Genomic DNA, 19,027 nt, shown 5'->3' with positions numbered 1-19,027 from the left:
CCAGGCCGAGGGGCTGGCCGTGTGCTACCCCGCCCCTGAGAAGCCCCTCAGTCCATGTTGGTGCTGACAGAGCGGGAGATGCTGAGCGTCTGTGCGGAGACGGAGATGTCCTCGTGGTCCACAGGGCTGTGGTAGTCGGAGGTGATGTCGGGGTCGAAGAGCGGCACTTGCACGGTGCCCAGGCTAGCCGAGGTGCCAGAGCGCAGGCAGCGCGAGTAGAAGCCCAATAGCAGGTCCAGCTTGTGCTCGATGGACTGCACCTGGGGACGGGGCGCGGCTGGAAGCGGGGCCTGGCCGGGACTGGAGGCGGGACTTGGGGGCGGGACGCGGCTGGGAGGCGGGGCTTGCCCGGGGAGGGTCACATCTGGGAGACACGACTCCTCCGGGAGGGAGTGCGACAGGAAAGGCGGAGCTTGGCCGGAGGGCGGAACGAAGCTGGGAACCTGGGGTTTATTCCCCGCCCCGCCCCCCATGAACGAAATTTAGTTGTGATTGGTTGGGATAGTCCGGGTGATCGACAGAGACAAGTGAGGAGGGGGTCAGATGAAGTAGGTGGGACTTCGACGGGCTTATCTGAGACGCTAGCAACGTAGGGCGGGGCTTGGCCAGAGGGGGTGGGTTTATCGGGGTCATTTAGCAGGAGTGGGCGGGCCTCCTGGGAGGCGGGGCTTATCTGTAGGGCGGGGTCGGTCGGGCAGTGGATGCCTGCCCCGCGGGTGCTCCGGGCTGCTCTGAGAAACGCACCCTCCCCTTGGGCTTGACCCGGGGGCATTCCAGAGCTTCTTGGTCGACGACTAGCTCCACCACACCAGCGAAACTCCCTCCGACACTCACCTGCTTCTCCACCTTGACCACGCGTCCCATCATACTGATTTCATCCACCGCCTCCGTGTCGGAGGGCCCTTTGTCGCCCTTCTCCCGGGCCTTCCGGTCCCCGGGGCCCCGGCCGACAATCTGGTCCACCCTGTGGGGAAAGGGAACTGTCAAAGGGCCCAGGCACTCGCCACAACTCTCTCCTACAAGAATTCGAGTTTGCCTGCAGAGAGGGGAAAGAGACATCCTGCACGGTGGGAGCAGGCAATCTGAGGGAGGGGCCAGTTTGATCTGCCAAATGGAGGCCGAGTTAAACGGAGGTACCCGGCCGCTGCTTTGAGGGTTTTCCAACCAGGCGAGCAAAGGCACCACACGCAAGCATGACAAGTAAAACAGCTGCCTGACGGGAGCACAGGCAGGCAACGGTGGACTGGGTAGAGGGAGAGACGAAAGTAGGAATGTGAGTTATAAGGGGGACAAGGCTGGAGCTGGATGCACGTTATTTTTCTACTCCTCTTTATAGCAAAATTATTGGAAGTGTTAGCTCTATCCTCTATCTTCAATTTCTCTCCTTCCTTCCTCTCCAAAACCTCCCCAATCAGGCTTTCATTCCCACCATTTCACCAAAACTACTGTTGTCAAGTTCCCAAATGACCTCCACGTTGTTAAATTTGATTCTCGTTATACTTGGCCTGTTAGCAGTGCTCGGCACATCTGATCACCCCTTCTTCCTGCATGTTCTTCATCTGGACTCCCAAACATCAGCCTCGCCCAGTTCTCCTCCTACCTCACTCACCGCTCCTTCTCAGTCTCCTTTGCTGGTTCCTCCTTTATCTCCACAACCTCTAAACATTGCAGGACCCAAGGCTCATTCCTGAGACTTCTTTTTTTCTATTTACTCTCACTCGCTAACTGATGTCTTCAGTTCCAGATTTTCAATTCCTCTATACACTGTTGGCACCAAATCTATATCTCCAGCCTATATCTCTCCTCCAAACTCCACACTCCTCTGCCAGATCAACACTCCATTTAGATGTCTGATGCGCATCACAAACCCAACATGTCCCAACTTTCCTGATCAAAACTTGCTCCACTCATTGACTTCCCCCATGTCAATAAACAGCAACTTTTTTCCTCTTGCTCAAGCCAAAACCTTGGCTTTATCCTTGATTCTCTCCCTCTCTCTCTTTTATTCTCTTACACCCCGTCCAAAAACCCTGTCAGCTCTACCTTCAAAATATATCGAGAACATGACCATTTCTCCCCACCTCAACTGCTGCCACCTGGTCCAAGTCCCCATCATCTCTTGCCTGGATGTCTGAAGTAGCTTCCTCAATGGTCTCCCTACTTCCACCCTAGCCCCTTATAGGCCATTCTCAACACAGCATCCAGGGTGATCCTTTTAAAATATACCTCAGATTTCATCAGTCCTTTGCTCAAGGACCTCCAATGCTTGCATCTTACTCTGATGAATGCCAACATCTTTGCAGTGGCCTACAGGGCTTTATATAGTCTAAGTGCCATTAGCCTTCTAACCTCATCTCCTGCTTCCCTCGTGCCAGGAGAGGCGCACTGGCCTGCTTGCTGTTCCTAAATCATCATCCCAGGCACCTGCCCATCTCAAACCCTTTACACTTGCTGTTCCCTCTGGAAACTCTTTATTTAAACAACAACCATGGGACTGTTCGCCTCACCTTCAATTTTTTTTTTTTCTCAAATGTCACCTTCTCTCTTATTTAAAAATCACAAATCCCAACACCCTAACCCTTATTTTTCTCCTTAGCCTTTATCATCAATTGACATATTCTAGTTTCACTTACTATCATCTGTTCTCCTTCCACTGGCATGAAAGCTCCATGAGGGCAGGAGCCATTTGCTTTCTACCATATCCCCACTGTCTGGTAAGTAACAAATAAATGCCCAATAACTATTTCTTGAGAGAACAAATGAATGGGCAGTGAGAATGCAAGCCACAAGAGGAAAAGGGCGAGTTGTAGGTGATTGGGGTCTTGGTGTGAGAATCTTCCTATACGCTGGGTGGAGAGAAGAGGTGCTGGAGGATTCCAGAGGCAAGAGGTGAGCAGTATTGAGGACAATTTGCCTATTCCCTTAGGAGATGGGAGGTCACTGATTATCTTAAGCCTGTTACTTCAGGACGAGAAAACAGTCATCTAAAGACGTTCCTGAGACAAGCAGGTCAGTAGGGTTCGCAGGGAGGACCTGCGGCTTGGCGTTTCTTCAGGTTCAATAACAGGTGCGGGCTCTGGCTGCAGCGCGCTGCAGGCCAGAAACTCCAGCTCCCGCAGCGGCCCCTAGGGGGCGCTTGGGGCTCCGTTCGGGCACCGGCAGATGGGCTCCAAAGGACCTCGTGCGGGGGTTGGTGCCGCAGCCGCCCTGCCCCCCTCCCCCGTCGGGGGCCGGCTCACCCACCGGGCCTGCAGACTCTTGATCCGGCCCAGCATGTCCAGGTGCCCTGCGGAGTACTGCTCGATGACGTCCTTCACGTCGTATGGTCGTAGCGTCTCCTTGAATTTCCTTTTGGCTACCAGGAACTTCAGGATCCTGTCGGGGGAGGGGGTCTCAGAGGACAGGGATTCTTTTCCAGCCCCCTCTCCGTCCTTTGCTACCTTGTCCAGCACGAGGGCAGCTCCTGCTTGGGCCACCGCAAACAGCCACTGCCGGGTGTCCAGCCTGCCTACCTACCCACCGCGCTTCTGCCCCGGCCCCCTAAGTTTGTTTGGTATTCTTTAATGTGCCTGTATCTGCAGTCACCTGGGAGGGCAGGGACTGGGCCTGGTTTCTCTCTGCTGGGTGGGACACAAGGTAGGCATCTGTGAACACTGCTGCTGATGACAGCTTAGAGGAAGACATTTTTGCATATGCCTGTTAGCACTGCTGTGCTGGACCCTGGGCACCCAAAAGGGCATCAGATCCAATCCCTGGCCTCAGGAACACTGGTCTGGGGTGGGAGACGGAGAGGACACAGACAATTATGGGGTGACAAGGGTCATGTCAAGGAATGGAGAAAGAGGACTGGGGACCATGAGAAGGGAGAGCTTGGGTGGGGAGGTCAGGGGACAAGTCTTAAGAGTGATACTTTGCAGTCCCAGGGCAAGAGGAGGGGAATGAAGGGAGGCTTTCTGGACATAGACAGGCAAGGAGATGTGTGAGTGAGAGTCAGTTCAGAGTAGCTGGAACAGGATGTGAAGGAAAAGGGTTAATCCATGGGAGGCAGGGGAGGTGTGTGTATGTGTTGCGGGACTGGGGTGGGGGGTTACTCTGAAGAGCTCTGAATGCCCGGCAGCGACTGGGCACTGGGAGGTCGGGGCAGTGGGGACGGCCGTGTGGCTTCCTCTGCTTCAGCATAACCATCCTCTGCACGCCTGTGTGGAGGATGCCAAGGACGGGCAGAGTCCCGGGTGGGAAGACCCACTGCAGGGGAAGAGCTGGGAGAGAGCAGTGGGGTGGAGACACAGGACAGCTCTGAGCTGTGCAGGAGAGAGGACTGAAAGGCTTCTGAGTCTGAGTCCAGCACGACCCCATGGCTTGGGCACAGGGTGGATGGCGGTACCACTGCCTGACATGGGGACATGGGAGGAGGAACAGGATTGGGGCATGCTGGGTGTGAGGCGCCAAGGAGAGCTGACCTGAGCCAGGGGGCAGCTCAGGCGTTGTGTTTCAGAAGCTGGGCACTTGGAGGGGAGAGACAGGATGTGTAAAAAGTGGGTGGGGAGAGGCCTCAGACTCTCTGGGAGGAGGGTGTCCAGGCAGGTGCATGAGGCAGGGAGGAGAGGGCGTGAGTCTAGAAGGCCTAGGGGTGAAGCTGGAGCGTCAGGGTGGAGACAGAGACTAGGCCAGAACTCCATTCCAAGGAGCTTGGGGCCAGATCCCTGGCTGTACGGCTAAAGGGCTCAGGAGACTCTGGCCCCCCCTGAATTGTTGAGGGAGACAGCCAGTAAAGCCAGTAGGGCAGGGGCCTTCAAACTTTTTGACCAAGACCCATCATAAGAAATACAGTTTACAGAAGCTAGTATACACACACACATACACGCACACACAACTGAAATAGAAGTTTCATAAACATTTTTATTCTTACTATGAGGGATGCACTCTGATACTTTCTATTCTTTTTTTTTAATGTTGACCATGGCCCCCTAAGTTGATTTCACTAAGTTGATTTCAAACTGTTGTGACCTGTGGTTTGAAAAACACTGCTCTGGAGGAAGTCCTGGGGGAAACAGACAGGCAGAGGTCAAGACACCCAAGGAGAGACAGTAAGTCTGAGTCACAGAGGCAAGAGGAGGATGAGACTGAGACACAGAGATGGAGCAAAACTGCATGTAAGACAGAGACCCAGGGAGAAACAGGCAGATGCCGATACCAGCTAGGGAGAGAGAAATAAAGAGAAGAGAGCCTGACATGAAGTAAGAGAGAAGAAGGGGAGAGAAGCAGAGAGGACACCGCAGGTGTGAGCAGAGGGACCACGACGGGCAGCGGTGCCCACCGCCCCACCCGGCCAGCCGTCCAGACACGATGTGTCTGCACAAAGCCTGCTGGGAGCCATATGCCACCTCTCCACCCCGCCCGCCTTCCACTGAGGGTACCAGGCAGGCAGCAGCTGGCGTGCTGGGAGCTAGGCCAGGCCTGGCCATGAGAGCAGGCCCCAGATGGGGAGCAGCAGTGGGCGGCCCACCTCCAGCCTCAGCCTCACCTGACAGAGCGGATGACCGTCTTCACAGCGGGCATGACGTCATCCACTGTGAGTTCACACTGGTAGGTCTTCTCCTCTGCCACTTCCTCCGAGGGGCCCTCTGAAAAGTCGGGGGCAGAGGGACAGGTGGTGGCAGCAGAAGGGGCCATGCCCAACCCCTACCACCACCCTTAGAGGTACGGAGAGGGAGACAGAGCCTCAGGAAGGGCCCAGAACCTTCCTGGGGGCACAAAGCAGACCAGGTTCCTGCCCCCCTGGCTGTCCTACCCAGAGTGAAAACCTCCGTTTGCTGCATGCCCATCTGCCCCGTGTAAACATCTGCCTGGTGGCTGGTGAGCAGGAGCTGCTTTAGGGCACATGTGGTCTGGCCCGGGGTAAAGCGCACACAGCCCTAGAGGAAGTCCCACCTGTCCCAGCACGCAGGCCGGTGAGCCCCAAAGACAAGGGGCTCGAGGCCTCTGCACACAATTGGCGCACACAGCCTCATCCTTCAGCCTGGAGCCAATCAAGGGGCTGGCTCCCACCCCCAGCTCTGCTACTGACAAAGTCCCTAAACCAAGTCATTCTCCCTCCCGCCCCCATGAGAGAAACACCTTCTCCGAGGCTGGTGCCCTGCACTGCACAGACAGGTAATGCTATCCTGGCCTCACAGGGGCAGGAGGGGCAGGAGGCCAGGCAGCTTCTTGGCAGGGAAGAGGAGGCCCCGGGCACCAGCCATGCCCAGACTTCCAGCACCTCCCAAAGACTGGTTTGTGGGGTTCTGTAACTTTCCAGGAAAGGGCTGCCCGAGTGGTCAGCCAGCAGCATGTTGGGGGCTGATACAGCACGGACAGAGGCAGCATGGCTGGGTCCCCTCCCTCCGAGGTTCCCGTCCCCAACCTCCATCCTTGTCTACCCCCCCAACTCCTTTTCCCACCCAGGGCCCTGAAGCAGGTCAAAGCTGGGAGAAGTCTTCCAGGGGACTTGGTCCAACCCTCTTGTATTCCAGAAGAAGACACTGAGGCACAGAAAGGGGCAGTATCCTACCTAGGTCATGGAGCTCGAACTCAAAAAAGTGACCTCTCTAACCAGTTAAAAGCAACCCCACCAGGTTTGCAGCCTCACATCCCCAGGCTGGGCTGGCGAAGAGGGCCAGGGTGGGGAGTGTGGGCCATGGAGCTGGACAGACGTGGATGAGGATACCAGCTCTACCACTCACTAGCTGAGAGAGCTCAGTCTCCACATCCATAAAATGGGGATAGAGACAGACCCTACTTCCCAGGGTTGTTGAGAGAAGTAAACGAGATAATCCAGCATGGGGCTGTACACAGTCAGGGCTCAGTTCAGCAAGGATGGCTTCCTGCTCCTTCCAGAGCATGTTTATAATACTTCTAGCTTTTGTTGAGCACTTACTATATTCCAGAACTCTTCCGTTCACCTACTGTGGATAATCTCATTTAATCCTCACAACAATCCTATGAAGTAGATATGCTTCTTGTTCCCATTTTATAGATGTGGAAAATGAGGCCCAGGGAGATTAAGTTACCTGCCCAAGAAAAGTGACAAAGCCAGGATTCAAACCCAGGCAGCCTGGCTCCAAAGCCTGTGCTCCTAACTACTACCAAATGCCACCTCTACATTCTCCTCTGATTCTCAAACTGTCTGGAGTATCAGCAAAGCAGGTATTATGATGTCCATTTTACAGACCGGAAGACTGGTGCCCAAAGATAGTCAATCTGCTGCAAAGCTGGGGCTAGAACCAAGTATTTCCACCCCCAGCCCAGACTCTGTGTCCGCCCTGCCACCCTCAGCAGGTCCTGGCCCCAGACCCGCAGGGGCTCACCCTCAGTGGAGGCGCGGGGTTTGAGTCTCAGGGATGCCCGGAAGCGTGTGCGGTCGTTGAAGCTCCAGCTCTTCTGCACCTTGGTGGGGCTGCTGGCCTCCCCAACCTGCTCGCTGCTCGGGGAAGTGGGCATCGGTGGAGGTGCTAGGTGCTGCTTGGAGGGGCCTGTCCGCCGCTGGGAGCTGCCCATGCGGATGCGGTCTTTGATACCCATCCGGCTGCTGGCACAGCAGGTCGGGTGGGGGAGAGAGCCGAGTTAGCAGGAGCTGGGGGCCGGTGAGAGTGGGGACACTGCTGACTTAGGGCTTGGGGGCAGCTACTGGGGCTGATTCTCCACCAAGGGGAGACTTCCTGGGATGGGACAAGGGTGTGGTGAGGGGGGCCCTGACTCCTATGAGAAGCTGATCCAGGGTCAGTCTGAACAACTCCCCTCCCCACTCCCACCTCCCACCCCTTGTTGCCCAGACAGATAAGGGGTGCACAGGAGACAGATGTCAGAGTGGAAAGAGTGACAGAAACCCAAGAAGGGAGTTAGAGACAGACAGGGGGACGGGGAGCTGGGCCTGGCCCAGGCAGGTGGGTGGGTGGAGGTGGTGACCCCTTTGAGGACAGACAGGCTGCTGAGGGATGGAGAAGCTCACCTGGCCATGCACACTGAGTTAGGCCCCCAGCTCCTCCCTGTACACAGGGGCGGGCTGTGTGGAGTTGAGGGCATGTGCATGTGTAGGATGTGTGCTTGCATGCCCACAGGTGCCAGTGTGTGTACCTAGGTCAGCATGTGTATACACGTGTCAATTTATATTTTCCTCCTTTGTCCACCGCTGGAGCTATCTGACCCCACACTGGTCAGGTCAGGGCATTAGGACCTGGTACAGTTGTACAGGCAGTGCACTGCAAAATTCCAAAGTCTCCATCACTCAGACTTCAGTGAGAATGGTGCCCCTGGAGGTGTGCAGTGCACTGGCCTGCTGGGGTTCTTGGCCCAGCATGGGCCCACAAGTATGCCCAGACCATGCCTGGTGCCCCTCCTCCCAGTGAAGGTCTATAACCTGTTCTGTGGTCTCCCCTGCCTGAGCTCTGCCCACCCAGACGGACGTCCTGCTCATGTGACCCCCCCCCCCCAGCCTCCTGAGTCTGCAGTTCAACAGCATCTACGTGTCTGTGTATGTGTGAACACACGTGTGCGTATCTGTGTGTGTACTCAGACTTCCCTTCCCACACCCAAACTCCTCACCCATTCCCCAAATCTTGGAGGAAGACAGGTGAGGGGAGGCCTCAGATTCCCCGCGACAGGCCCTGCTTAACCAATACCTGGTAGAGTAACTCTGTGTCCAAGAGGTTCAAGGACCACGTTGTCGCTGTCTGAATAGGACCTATGCAAACATCCCCACCCCATGGCCTGTGGTGTCACCACTGCCTCCCTGCTGTGGCTTGCCACTTGAAGGGCCCCCTTCAGACACGTTTGGGGCCCTTCCACCCCAAATGTCCAGGGCCCTGGCTCAGGAGAGCACCAGCCAGTCTGGGAGGAATTCTGAGATGGGGCCGGGGCTGGGGGAGGACACTGTGTCACCTAGTCTCTGGAACTTTCAGATCCAGGGTTGAGGAGAGGACAGATTCTGGTTTCAGGGCAGAGTGGGAGCCATGGTCCTCCATGCCCAGGGCATGGGGGACAGAGTATAGAGCCGAGGTGCTGAGGTGAGGGAGACCTCGAAACCAGGGGCACCTTCAGCAGGTGCCTTCAGGAAGGCAACTGGGATGTAGGGCCATCCTTAGGGGTAGGAACCTCTGCCCAGAGGGGAGAGGTTACAGGTCAAGGATGGGGGCCCTGAAGATATCAGAAGAGAAGGACAGGGCGGCCCCTGCAATCCAGCATGCTGTTTGCTGGCCCAGGATCCCCTCAGCACATCCCAAAGATTCCAACCAAAGTTTGAGGATGGCTCTCCCAAACTTTCCTCCGCAGAGCTGTTCCTTCAGGCTCTCCTCATGCTGGCAAGCACCCCCAACCCCATCCGTGCAGCCCCTCCTTCTGTCCTCCACTCTTCCAAGGGGCAGAGGAAGAGAGGGGGGTGGAGAAGGCCCTGACACTCAGCCAAGTGTCAGAACGCTCCAATGGTGTTCTGGGGGAAGGGGGTGACCTCCCTGTCACGAGAAGTGTGCGAGCAAGACTGAGTTTGCACTCAGCAGGACTGATAAAGGAAGGGGGTGGGGGCTTGCCCTAGAGGTCTTGAAAGGTCCCTCTCCAGCTCTGATTCTGTGATGGTTGAAGGAGCTTCCAGCGTGGTTTGTGGGGTTCTGTAACTTTCCAGCCAGCCAGAGACCCTGGGCTCCTCTTCAAGGTAAGAAGGCACTGTTTTCCCAGGGGCGGCCCTGGATTCCAGCTCCTTGGGCAGCGCCCAGAAAGTGGCTCATGTCAGCCTCTTTGGAGCCTAAAAGCTCAAAGAAAATGGAAAGAAACCTGGCACACAGTGGACATCGAAAGAGCTCCTTCCCTCCCCGGCTCCTCAGAACACACAAGGTCCAGTCTGACTGCCTGAGCCTTTCCAGCTCTCAGCCACTTCAGGTGGCGGGCTCCAGAGTTACCACCCCTATTTTACAGATACGGAAGGGGGTGACTCGGCTTCCAGGTCGTAGAGCTCCTCTGGGTGGAACGAGGCCTGGAACCCAGTTTTCTGTGACTGCAGAGGCTATGTTCTTTCTCTGGGACAAGCCGCCAGGATAGGGTCTCGGGCAATGATACTCAGGTGGGGGCTGTTTTGCTCACCAGGGGACATTTGGCTGGAGACATTTTTGGTTGTCACTCTGGGGGGTGCCCTAGCATCTAGGTAGAGGCCAGGAACGCAGCTAAACATGCTGAACAATGCATGTGACAGCCCCCAACAATAAAGAATTTTCTGACCCAAAACATCAATGGTGCCAGTGAGAAACTGATTGCAGCGTCTGTTGGTGTCTGGGGGACAGATGTGTGGGCTTGACTGGGGCTTCCCTGTGCGAGAGGGTAAGCTCGGGGCACTGGCTGCCCTCTGACTGCTCTGCTGGACCCAACCCTTGTGCTCACTCCCACAGGGATTTCTTTAAGGACCCCATCTGCCTGCCGAAGGCCAAGCTCGGCGGTGGAGGCGTGGTGGGGAGGCAGCCTACCCCTTCTGGTGCTGCATACAGCCCCTCTCTTCAGGACTGGGAAACAGCGCGTGGCTGGCCTCTCCACCCTGGCCTCGCCCTTCCTGCCCACCACACCCACACAGCCCAAGGAATCTTGCAAAGGGGCAGATCTGGCCCAGAGACTCCTCGGCTTTATCCTCCAGCATCTGCCCGTGTCCTACAGGCATGGTTTCCAAGCTCATATCATAACATACCAAACTGCATGAGGCCGACATTTATATAGCACTTCCTCTGAGCCAGGCACAGTTTGAACGGAAGCAGACCCTACGATCGTCCGCATTTTACATGGGAGGAAACGGAGGCACAGAGGGCTTATGCCCGAGGTCCCCTAGCCAGGCTCAGATCCAGAACCCGTGTTTCTAAGAAACACTGCTTCTTGATAGAGCAGCCAGGAGCTCCGTCACCCATCTCCTCCTCATGGGTCCCCTGATCCTCAAGGCTCCTGAGGCACTTTGGAAAACCCAGGACTCTGTAAGCCCAAGCTGCCAGGCAGTGCCAACAGGATAAAGCTCACACGGGGCCCTTGGGTTCTTCGTGACCCAGCCTCAGCTCCCGACCTCCACGCTGGGCTGCCTGTTCTTTGCCAAAGCCGCGCTCTCTCTCACCCTCTCCCCTTGGTGCGCGCCGCTTCCTTGGCCTGGAAGGCCCTCCCTCACACCCACTCCTTTGGGGGCCTTCTCCGGGTGAAATGCCTGACCCAAACTCCACAGGCCCTCTGCTTCTGCCTTTAGCTGTGCTCATCACGCCGAATAGCAGTTACTCGTTGCAACTCTCTAGGCACAATGTTTTATTCATCATTGTGTTCCTAGTGCAGGGCCTGGCACAGGGCAGGTACCAAGGGATGTAGTGGCTAAATGAGGCAGCTAGAGAACTGGGCTCTGGAGTTAGTGAAGGAGGTGCCAGTCCCAGCTCCTTCAGGCATCTGCTGGGATCTAGGTGGGCAGCGGGGAGCCAGGAAGCTAAAGGCCTGGCAAAAGTCAGAGTGGGAAGGACCCTCAGAGAGCCTCTAGTTCAATCTGCCCATTCCATAGATGGGAAACTGAGGTCCAGAGAAGGGAAGCAATTTGGCCAAGATCACGCAGGGGGGGTCAGCGGCAGAGCCAGAACTCATCCCAAGGCTCCTGCAGGTGTCCCTCCTGGCAGACTGGGCACCAGACCTGGCAGACTGGGCACCAGACCTGGCAGAGGCATCCCCAGGAAGGCGAGGGGCTCGTCAGGGCCCCAAGGCAGATGGCAGGCGGCAGGCACATGCACCTTGTCTTTGGCCCATCCTGTCCCCCTCTCCAGCCCCAGAACTGGGTGGGGCAAGGAGGAGCGGGAACTGGAGGAGCAGGCGAGGGGGTACCTCGGTCTCCAGCTGGCGTGGATCCGAAAGAAACTCCGTTTATTACTAAAGATCTGGCTGGAAAGTTGAGAACAAGACACAAACAGAGGTTAGTGGGAATGAGGCAGGTGGGCAGAGCATGGGGAGCTGCCAGGATGGGGCTGGCCTCCTGTGGCTGGTGGGAGAGAAGGAACCCCCCCAGCTCAAATCATCCTCCAGCCCACATGCCCAGAATGCAGAGGTTCTCCGGCTTTGCACAAGGATCTCATGGGGAGCACGTTAAATATGCAGAATTCTGTGCCTCTTCTCCAGAGATGCTCATTCCGTGGGCGTGGGGAGAGGTCCAGTATCCCTGCGTTTTGAACAAATGTCCCATGGGATGCCGATGCAGGAAGTCAGTGGGCCATGCTTTGAGAACCACTGTCTTAGCACCTCAGCACAAAACCCACAGAGAGAGGTCCTGGCCCTGGCAATGCCACCCCTCAGGAAGTCCTGCTCCTTGTGCCCCTGGGAACATGCTCAGCCTGGATCCACCCACAAGCACCACTAAAGGTGTGGCCAACCAGGGGTGTGTGTGTGTGTGTGTGTGTGTGTGTGTGTGTGTGTTTGCGGGGGTGATCCTGTCTTGGGCACCCACCCTACAGGGCCCAGAGAGCCAAGATTAAGGATATGGCCATTTGGCCTGAGGCTGGTGCCTGATCTCCTAGAAGTCCCAGCTCAGCCCCTGGCGTCCCTGGGAAGAAGGGACACTCCACCACCAGCACCATAAGCCCCAGCCACACAGACACTGCAGGGCAGACAGACACAGGCTGGGAGTTAGTGATGGCCGAGCTCTCGGCAGTCATCTGTTCCTAGGCCTTGGGGGGCCAGAGACCCAGAGCAGCTGCGGGGGGTGGTACCGGTGCTGGAGTCCAGGATAATCTCCATTTTCAGTGTCTTCCCACTCAGGCAGAGTGAGACCAGAGCGAACTGAAGCTACAGAGAGCCCTGGCTCAGGCCGTGGGCCGTGGTACTCAAATGCCAAAACTTCTGAGTTTCTACCTGTCAGCTGTGGTTGGGTGGGTGTGGGGATAACACTGTAGGACATTCAGATAGTGACAAAGAATACAAGTGGGGCTGCACCGTGGACCCTCTTCCAGTGAACTCCCAGCCTACCCTGGCCAATCATGCTTCCCCTCCCCACAGAGACCTGGAGGGGCTCTCCCTCTCTACCCACTTCCTGTTCAGCCCCTGGCCAGAAGTGCCCTCACTGAGACCAGAAAAGGAATTCTGCTCCCAGCATCCTCTGCACCAGAACCCCCTCCTCCCTGTTCCCCAGGCCCTTTTAGCCCAGAAACCCAGAGAACCCAGAGCCCCCCGATCAGCCTAAAAACTGCTGATTTTCTGCCCAGAACCCAGAGGCTCAGAGTGGCCTGATGACTTTCTCAAGGACACACAGCACCAGGCAGCAGAGGCTTTCACTGCACCTCCTCCTTCTGATCCCCGAGTGGCTCACCTCTTCTCCCCTCCCTTGTTCTGGGCCTGGGACTCAGAATCACACCTGAGGCTCAAGGCCCAGATGTCCACCTGGCTGATTCAGGGATGATATGTAAAGATGAGACAAAACAAAGAGATGGGTAGGCAACAGGGGGTGATTGTGACGGTGGGGGGATTGAATCCTTGACCTCAAAGCTACACCTCTACAGGAGAAGCCGCTTTCCCATATTGTGAGTTAGTGGGCCTCCCTTATCCAAATATGCCTGAAATTCCACTATTTATGAACATTTACATGAGGGTAAGCATTGTTCTTTCTTTGTTCTTCTTTCAAGATGCAAAAGCTCCAGGAGAGGCCGGTCAAGGGGAAAGAGACTGTTGGGACGGCAAAATGTCCCTCTGTAAGGAAGAAAGGCATTGTGGGAGAATCCCAGTAGGACCCTCTGGGATTAGCAAAGCTGTGGACAAGGCTTGCACAAGACAAGAGCATTAGTCATTGGTTGAGTTTACATAGGCCCTACAGCAGTTCTTAGTCACAGAGCTCTCTTTCCAGGTGGCATCTAGTTCCCGAGAGGCGAGTTCAGCGTCAAGCCCCTTCTAGAGGAACATGCTGGGGGAAGGGGGGTCCCTGCCCTCACACCCCAGTATGGTGTCCACGATTACCTGAGCCGTAAGCACCTGTGGCCAGCGGCCTCCTCCTCTCTCCAGCTTCCCGGGAGGGGTGGGGGTGCAGGGATGGAAGAGTGAGGGGGACGTGGAAACAGAGAAAGAAAGAGGACAATGGAATGAATGGAGGAGGTGATGGGAAAGGATGGTGTGGACATCTCCCCCACTCAGACCCTTGGAACCCAAGGTGACAAAACGATGAGTCCACTCTGGCCTCTCCAGAGAGACCCTCATTCTATACCTGTCAGACACTCTGATGACAACTGGTCCAGGCCTCATGACAAGGTCTGGGAGTCCCCAGCACAGGCCCAGACACCCACATAGTGGCTGGAGACAGGTCTGAGAGAGGATGAGACAGAGAATGGAAGAGGAGGAGGAGAAGCAAGAGGAGGTGGCAGCTCCGGGGGGCCCCTACCTTTCCCCAGGGCAGAAGGAGGTGCTGCCCGGCCGGTGGCAGGTGGCAACGGGCGGGTAACGGGAGGGCGCTCCGTCGGGTACTGGCGCCCGCCGCACCTCCAGGGGCCGTAGGCCCCCATTGCGGGCCCGTTGAACGTGCTCAAACAAGAGGGCCAGCTCTCTGCAGGACAGGGCACCGTCAGCAGCAGGCAGGGCCCTGGCACTGCCCCCTCACCTGAGGGCACTGAGCTCCTGACAGATCTTGCCAGGCCCTGCCTCTCTGGAGGTGCTCGGCAAGCACCCCAGGCCCGCGTGGGCAGGGGTCGGGGTGGGAGACAAGCCTTCCTCCCTCTCTCTCTATACTCAGCTCCTGGGAAACCCTCAAGGGTGCCAAGTATGACTGTGCAGGATGGGCGCCACTCGAGGGCACCCTCCCAAGGGGGCAGGTGGGAGCTCAAATCCACCTCACTCTCTGCTCAGCAAGCCGAGCACCTGGACGTGGAGCTGTGCCCACGCGGAGGCCAGCGGCAGCCCTGAAATCCTCGCCCTCCGGATCCGACTGGATTTTAGGGGGAAACTGAGGCTGAGGAGGGAGACTTGATAGGGCAGCCCAGCTTCCTTCTCCTGCAGCATTCACTCTTGCCGCTGGGCTCTTGGAGACTAGATTGAGGGCTCAGCTTCTTCCTAACTCTCAGGCCATTTCTTGTTTCTATAACCCAAGAAGGATATCTCCCCTCTTTGTCCTCTTTGTCTATTGTATGGATGAGGAAACTGAGGTCCAGGGAAAAGGAGGATCAGTGGACCCAGAACTTCCAAACCAAGCTCTGTTCCTCTTTCCAGAGGACCCAAGACCACCTCCCCAAATCTTCCCTCCCCATCACACACATCATATTTCTAACAAACCAGCCCCTGCCCCACTCCCCAAGGCCTGGCCTTGAGTCCTTAGGACTACTTCTAGAAAGGACGGCTCCTTCTAATCTAACCACCATCCCTGTCTCTAAGGTGGGAGCTTGCCTCTGCCAGGTGGAGAGATGGGGGGAACCAGTGTGATTCTGGGAGCCCCTCCTTCCCAGCCCCTTCTCTCCTGCTCCTCCCCTGGGAAGCCCCTGGGGCTGAGAGGGAGCGGGGATGGGGGCAGCCAGGTGCAGGGGTGAGTGGGATCACGCAACAGCTGCTCTTGGAGAACTAATGAGGCAAAAGAGGCACTGGCAGAAACGCTGAGCGCAGCAGCCTGGCCCTGCCTTGCTCACTGCCCGCCTGCCCACGGGACTGAGCCGCTCTCCAAGGTCTTCATTCCTGCCTCAGGGCCTGGCCAGGCACCTGGCCACACGAACCTTGGTGATGCTATTAATGATCCCCTGTGTGGAGCCACCCCCGTTCAGTCTTACCCCAGCCTGGGCCAGTGGGGCAAACCCGCTTCTGGGCCCTAAGGCTGCTGCCTGGGACAGTAAAATCAGTTACGCATGGGGGTGCTGGGGTGGGTGCTTGTACCCAACATGGCACACACGTTCTTGCCCACACCACGCTGTCTCTACCCAGCTGCAATACGCCAGGCTGGCAAGTGCTCACATTGCCCCCAACTCAGACTGTGGGGAGTGAGCTGCCTGGGCCACTGCCCTGAGTGGCAACAACTCTGGGTGAGCATGTGGCCTGCCAACACCCCAGGACCCAGGGCTCAGCCAGCAGGGCAGGGTTCCACCCCATGCCCTGTGTCCAGTGTCACCGCATTCCCTGGCATAGCAGAGTGGGAGAGAGGACGTTCCAGGCTCTGGGTGACATAGGATCTACAGAGCCAGCCCCAGATGCTCCCCTGGGAGCTGTCACCCCTTTGCCCCCCTCCAGGGTTGAGTCCCAGCCATTTGTCCCCAAGGGGCATTACTACCAGCCACCCACCTCCCCTTCCCCCTGCAGTAGGACCTACCTGAAGGACGGGAGGATGCTGTCATAGTAGTACCAAGTGGCTGTCAGGTAGGCCCGGCTCGTGTCGGTGGAGTACAGGCGCCACGCAGCCTGGTGGTGTGGAAGAAAGGGGAAGGACGTGGTGGGGGACAAGGCATCAGAGAGGCCTCTCAGCCCCCCGCCAGCCCTCTGCCCCCAAAAGAACCCAGTCCTCAGGCCAGTTGAAGGGTACTCAGAGCCAGAGGCCAGTTCCAACTCCATAGCCACCAGCAGGGCTAGAAGGAGGCCTGGAGAGAAAAGCCTTCCCCAAGGTGACGCACAGTCAGCATCAGAGCCAGAGGCCTTGGAGCATGGGAGTTAAGGGCTGCGGTTTTGTCACCAGGTAGAAGTGGGTTTCCAATCCCAGCTTTGCCACCGACTCACGTGGGCAAATTAAGTAAATGTGCAGAGCCTCAGGTTCCTCATCTGTGAAATGGACATAATACTACTTACCTAACAGAGTGTTGTGAGGACTAAATGGGCAAATGTATATTAAATGCCAAGCGCAGTGCATGGCACATAGCAGGCACTTAATACCAAGTTCCCCCTTTAAACACTCCTGTTATCTCCTGTTACCACAGCTGATAAATATCTATTCATTGTGTATTTGATTAATGTCTTTCTCTCTCCTTAGTCTGTAAGCTGTGTCTTGGTCAGCACCGTATCCTCTGGCACCTGATGGGTGCTCTGCAAATGTTTGGGGAATGAACACTGACAATAAACCATTGTTACTACTAATAACCCCACCCCCTCCTTCCCAGCTGCCTGTCACTGCCCATGGGATTGACGAGGGGAGGAAAGAGCATCACCTACCAACCCCTCAGCATCCATGAAGTTGCAGGGTTTCCTCTGCAGCAGGAGGGATGACGGTCAGACAAGAGGAAGGACAGTCCCTCTCCCCACAGGTAAAGAGAAGAGCCAGGTAGGGACTGTGAGTGGGGTGATCAGCGAGGGCAAGAAGGCATGGGAGGTGCTGGGCAGGAGGAAGCAGAACTGGACCCTTCTTCGGGTGCCTCTTGTCCTTAAGGGACGGCCCACTGCTGACCTCACTGGCCAGGCACCCTCCCAAGACAGGAATATTTTTACTTCCTGCTTGCCTAGGCCCCTGGCTTGGGCTGGGGAGCAGCTGCCAGAGCTGTCTCATTAATTATGGGCACCACAATACCAGCTGTCTCTCGGCCCGGCCAGTGCCAGCCACCTGCCCCTACAATGCCCCTCGGAAGGCCAGCTCCCAGGGAACAGCAGCCATTGTGCCCCAAGGGATGCTAAGAAGGAAAGGTTGGGCTGGTGGCTGGAGATAGCAGAGATGGGAGGGGGGTTCCACCCTGGGGAGGAAAGATAAGGGAGCGTTGAGTCAGACCTGGGCTGGGGGGTCAGAGCATGGCCAGCTGGGGAGCAGGCCGAGGCGGGCTGTGCATATGTTCCCTGAACTATTTCTCGCAGAGGTTTCTCTTGCACAAGGCTGAGTCATGGAGTCACAAAAAAATCAGAGTTTTGCCTCAGCCCGTGCCCCATCGGAATGCCTCAGACAGTGGGGGAAACTGAGCCCACACACTCCTGCTTTTTTCCCACCCCTCTGGCTGTTCCTTCTCTGCTTCCTTGGCTGGCTCAACTCTGCCCACCCAGCCACGAAATGCTGAGGTTCCTTAAAGCCCAGCTCTGGACCATCTTCTCTCCTCCTTCTTTCCTCTCCCCACTGGGCAAGCACTTCATTATCATCTGCACACAAGGCCCAGCACATTCCTCACCTCGGCTGCACACCAGTACATCAGTGGCCTCTTCAACATCCCCCCTCAGGGGCTCAGAGGCCCCTCAGACTCTGCATGCTCCAGCCAAACTCACATTCTCCATGCCCCAAGTCTGGTCCCCCTCCAGTGAGGAGGGTCATCGACCATCCAGTCAGGCAAGCCAGTCACCCTGCCATCTCCCTCTCCCTCACTCCTGATGTCACTAATTTCACCTCCTAAATATGCAGAATCTGCCCATTTCTTTCCGTCTCATCTGTTGCTACCCTAGTCCAAGTCACCCGCCACCCCGCCTCACCCAGACTGTTCCCAGAGCCTCTTATCTGCTCCCTCCACACACCCGGGTCACCCTCCAATCCACTCACCACTTTTCAAAACACGTATCTGTGATCATGTCACCCCTTCCTCCTGCTCCACACCTGTTAATGGATCCTCATTGTTCTTAGGAAAATGTTAACTTCCTCTCTCTGGCCCTCAGGTCTAGGCCTCGCCCACTTATCCAAACCCTTCCACTGTACACTCCTCCTTGAGCTTTCTGTTCCAGTCTTAACTAGCTTCCTTCCGGGTCATCAAACACACCCTGCTCCCTTTCACCACGGGACCGTTGCACACGCTGTTCCCTTACCTCGAAGGCTTCCCTCTTCACCTCTTCACCTAGTTAACTCCTACCCATCCTCCAGCTCTCTGCTCAAGTGTCAGCTTCCCAGTGTAGTCATCCCTGAGTTCCCCTTTAAGGTCAGATCAGGCCAGGTCCCCTGTAAAATGCTCTTCAGAGAACCATTTCTTTCTTGCAAGGTGTTTCTCTCGGTTTGTAGCTACAACATTCACTTGTGGGAGTGCTTGCGGGGTGAATTAAGGTGTTGGGAGTAGAACAGGCTTACTGATGACTGCACAGCTGATGGGTGGCAGGACTGGGTTTCCACTAGGGACCTAGGGCCTCTTGTCCAGGCTCCACTCCACTTCAGGCCATGTAGAGTTGG

General features: G+C 56.5%; 1 protein-coding gene across 2 annotated transcripts in view; it reads right to left on the bottom strand.

The window, feature by feature from the left end:
* Window positions 1–47: 47 nt before the first annotated feature.
* KCNQ4 (potassium voltage-gated channel subfamily Q member 4) overlaps window positions 48–19,027 on the bottom strand; it is a 54,688-nt gene continuing 35,708 nt past the window's right edge. The window contains exons 8-14 of one of the 2 annotated variants that reach the window (XM_068537899.1): window positions 16,286–16,374; window positions 14,384–14,545; window positions 7,347–7,567; window positions 5,525–5,624; window positions 3,244–3,375; window positions 835–964; window positions 48–260 (exon numbers count right to left, since the gene is read on the bottom strand). In XM_068537899.1, the coding sequence (XP_068394000.1) occupies window positions 48–260; window positions 835–964; window positions 3,244–3,375; window positions 5,525–5,624; window positions 7,347–7,567; window positions 14,384–14,545; window positions 16,286–16,374 (1,047 nt within the window). The remainder of the gene's footprint in view (window positions 261–834; window positions 965–3,243; window positions 3,376–5,524; window positions 5,625–7,346; window positions 7,568–14,383; window positions 14,546–16,285; window positions 16,375–19,027) is intronic. The other variant, XM_068537900.1, reaches the window with a different exon arrangement.

Source organism: Eschrichtius robustus, chromosome 3 (genome assembly GCF_028021215.1).
Source record: "Eschrichtius robustus isolate mEscRob2 chromosome 3, mEscRob2.pri, whole genome shotgun sequence".
NCBI lineage: Eukaryota > Metazoa > Chordata > Mammalia > Artiodactyla > Eschrichtiidae > Eschrichtius > Eschrichtius robustus.
The sequence above is the reverse complement of the archived record's forward strand: the minus strand, read 5'-3'. Positions and strand labels throughout refer to the sequence as shown.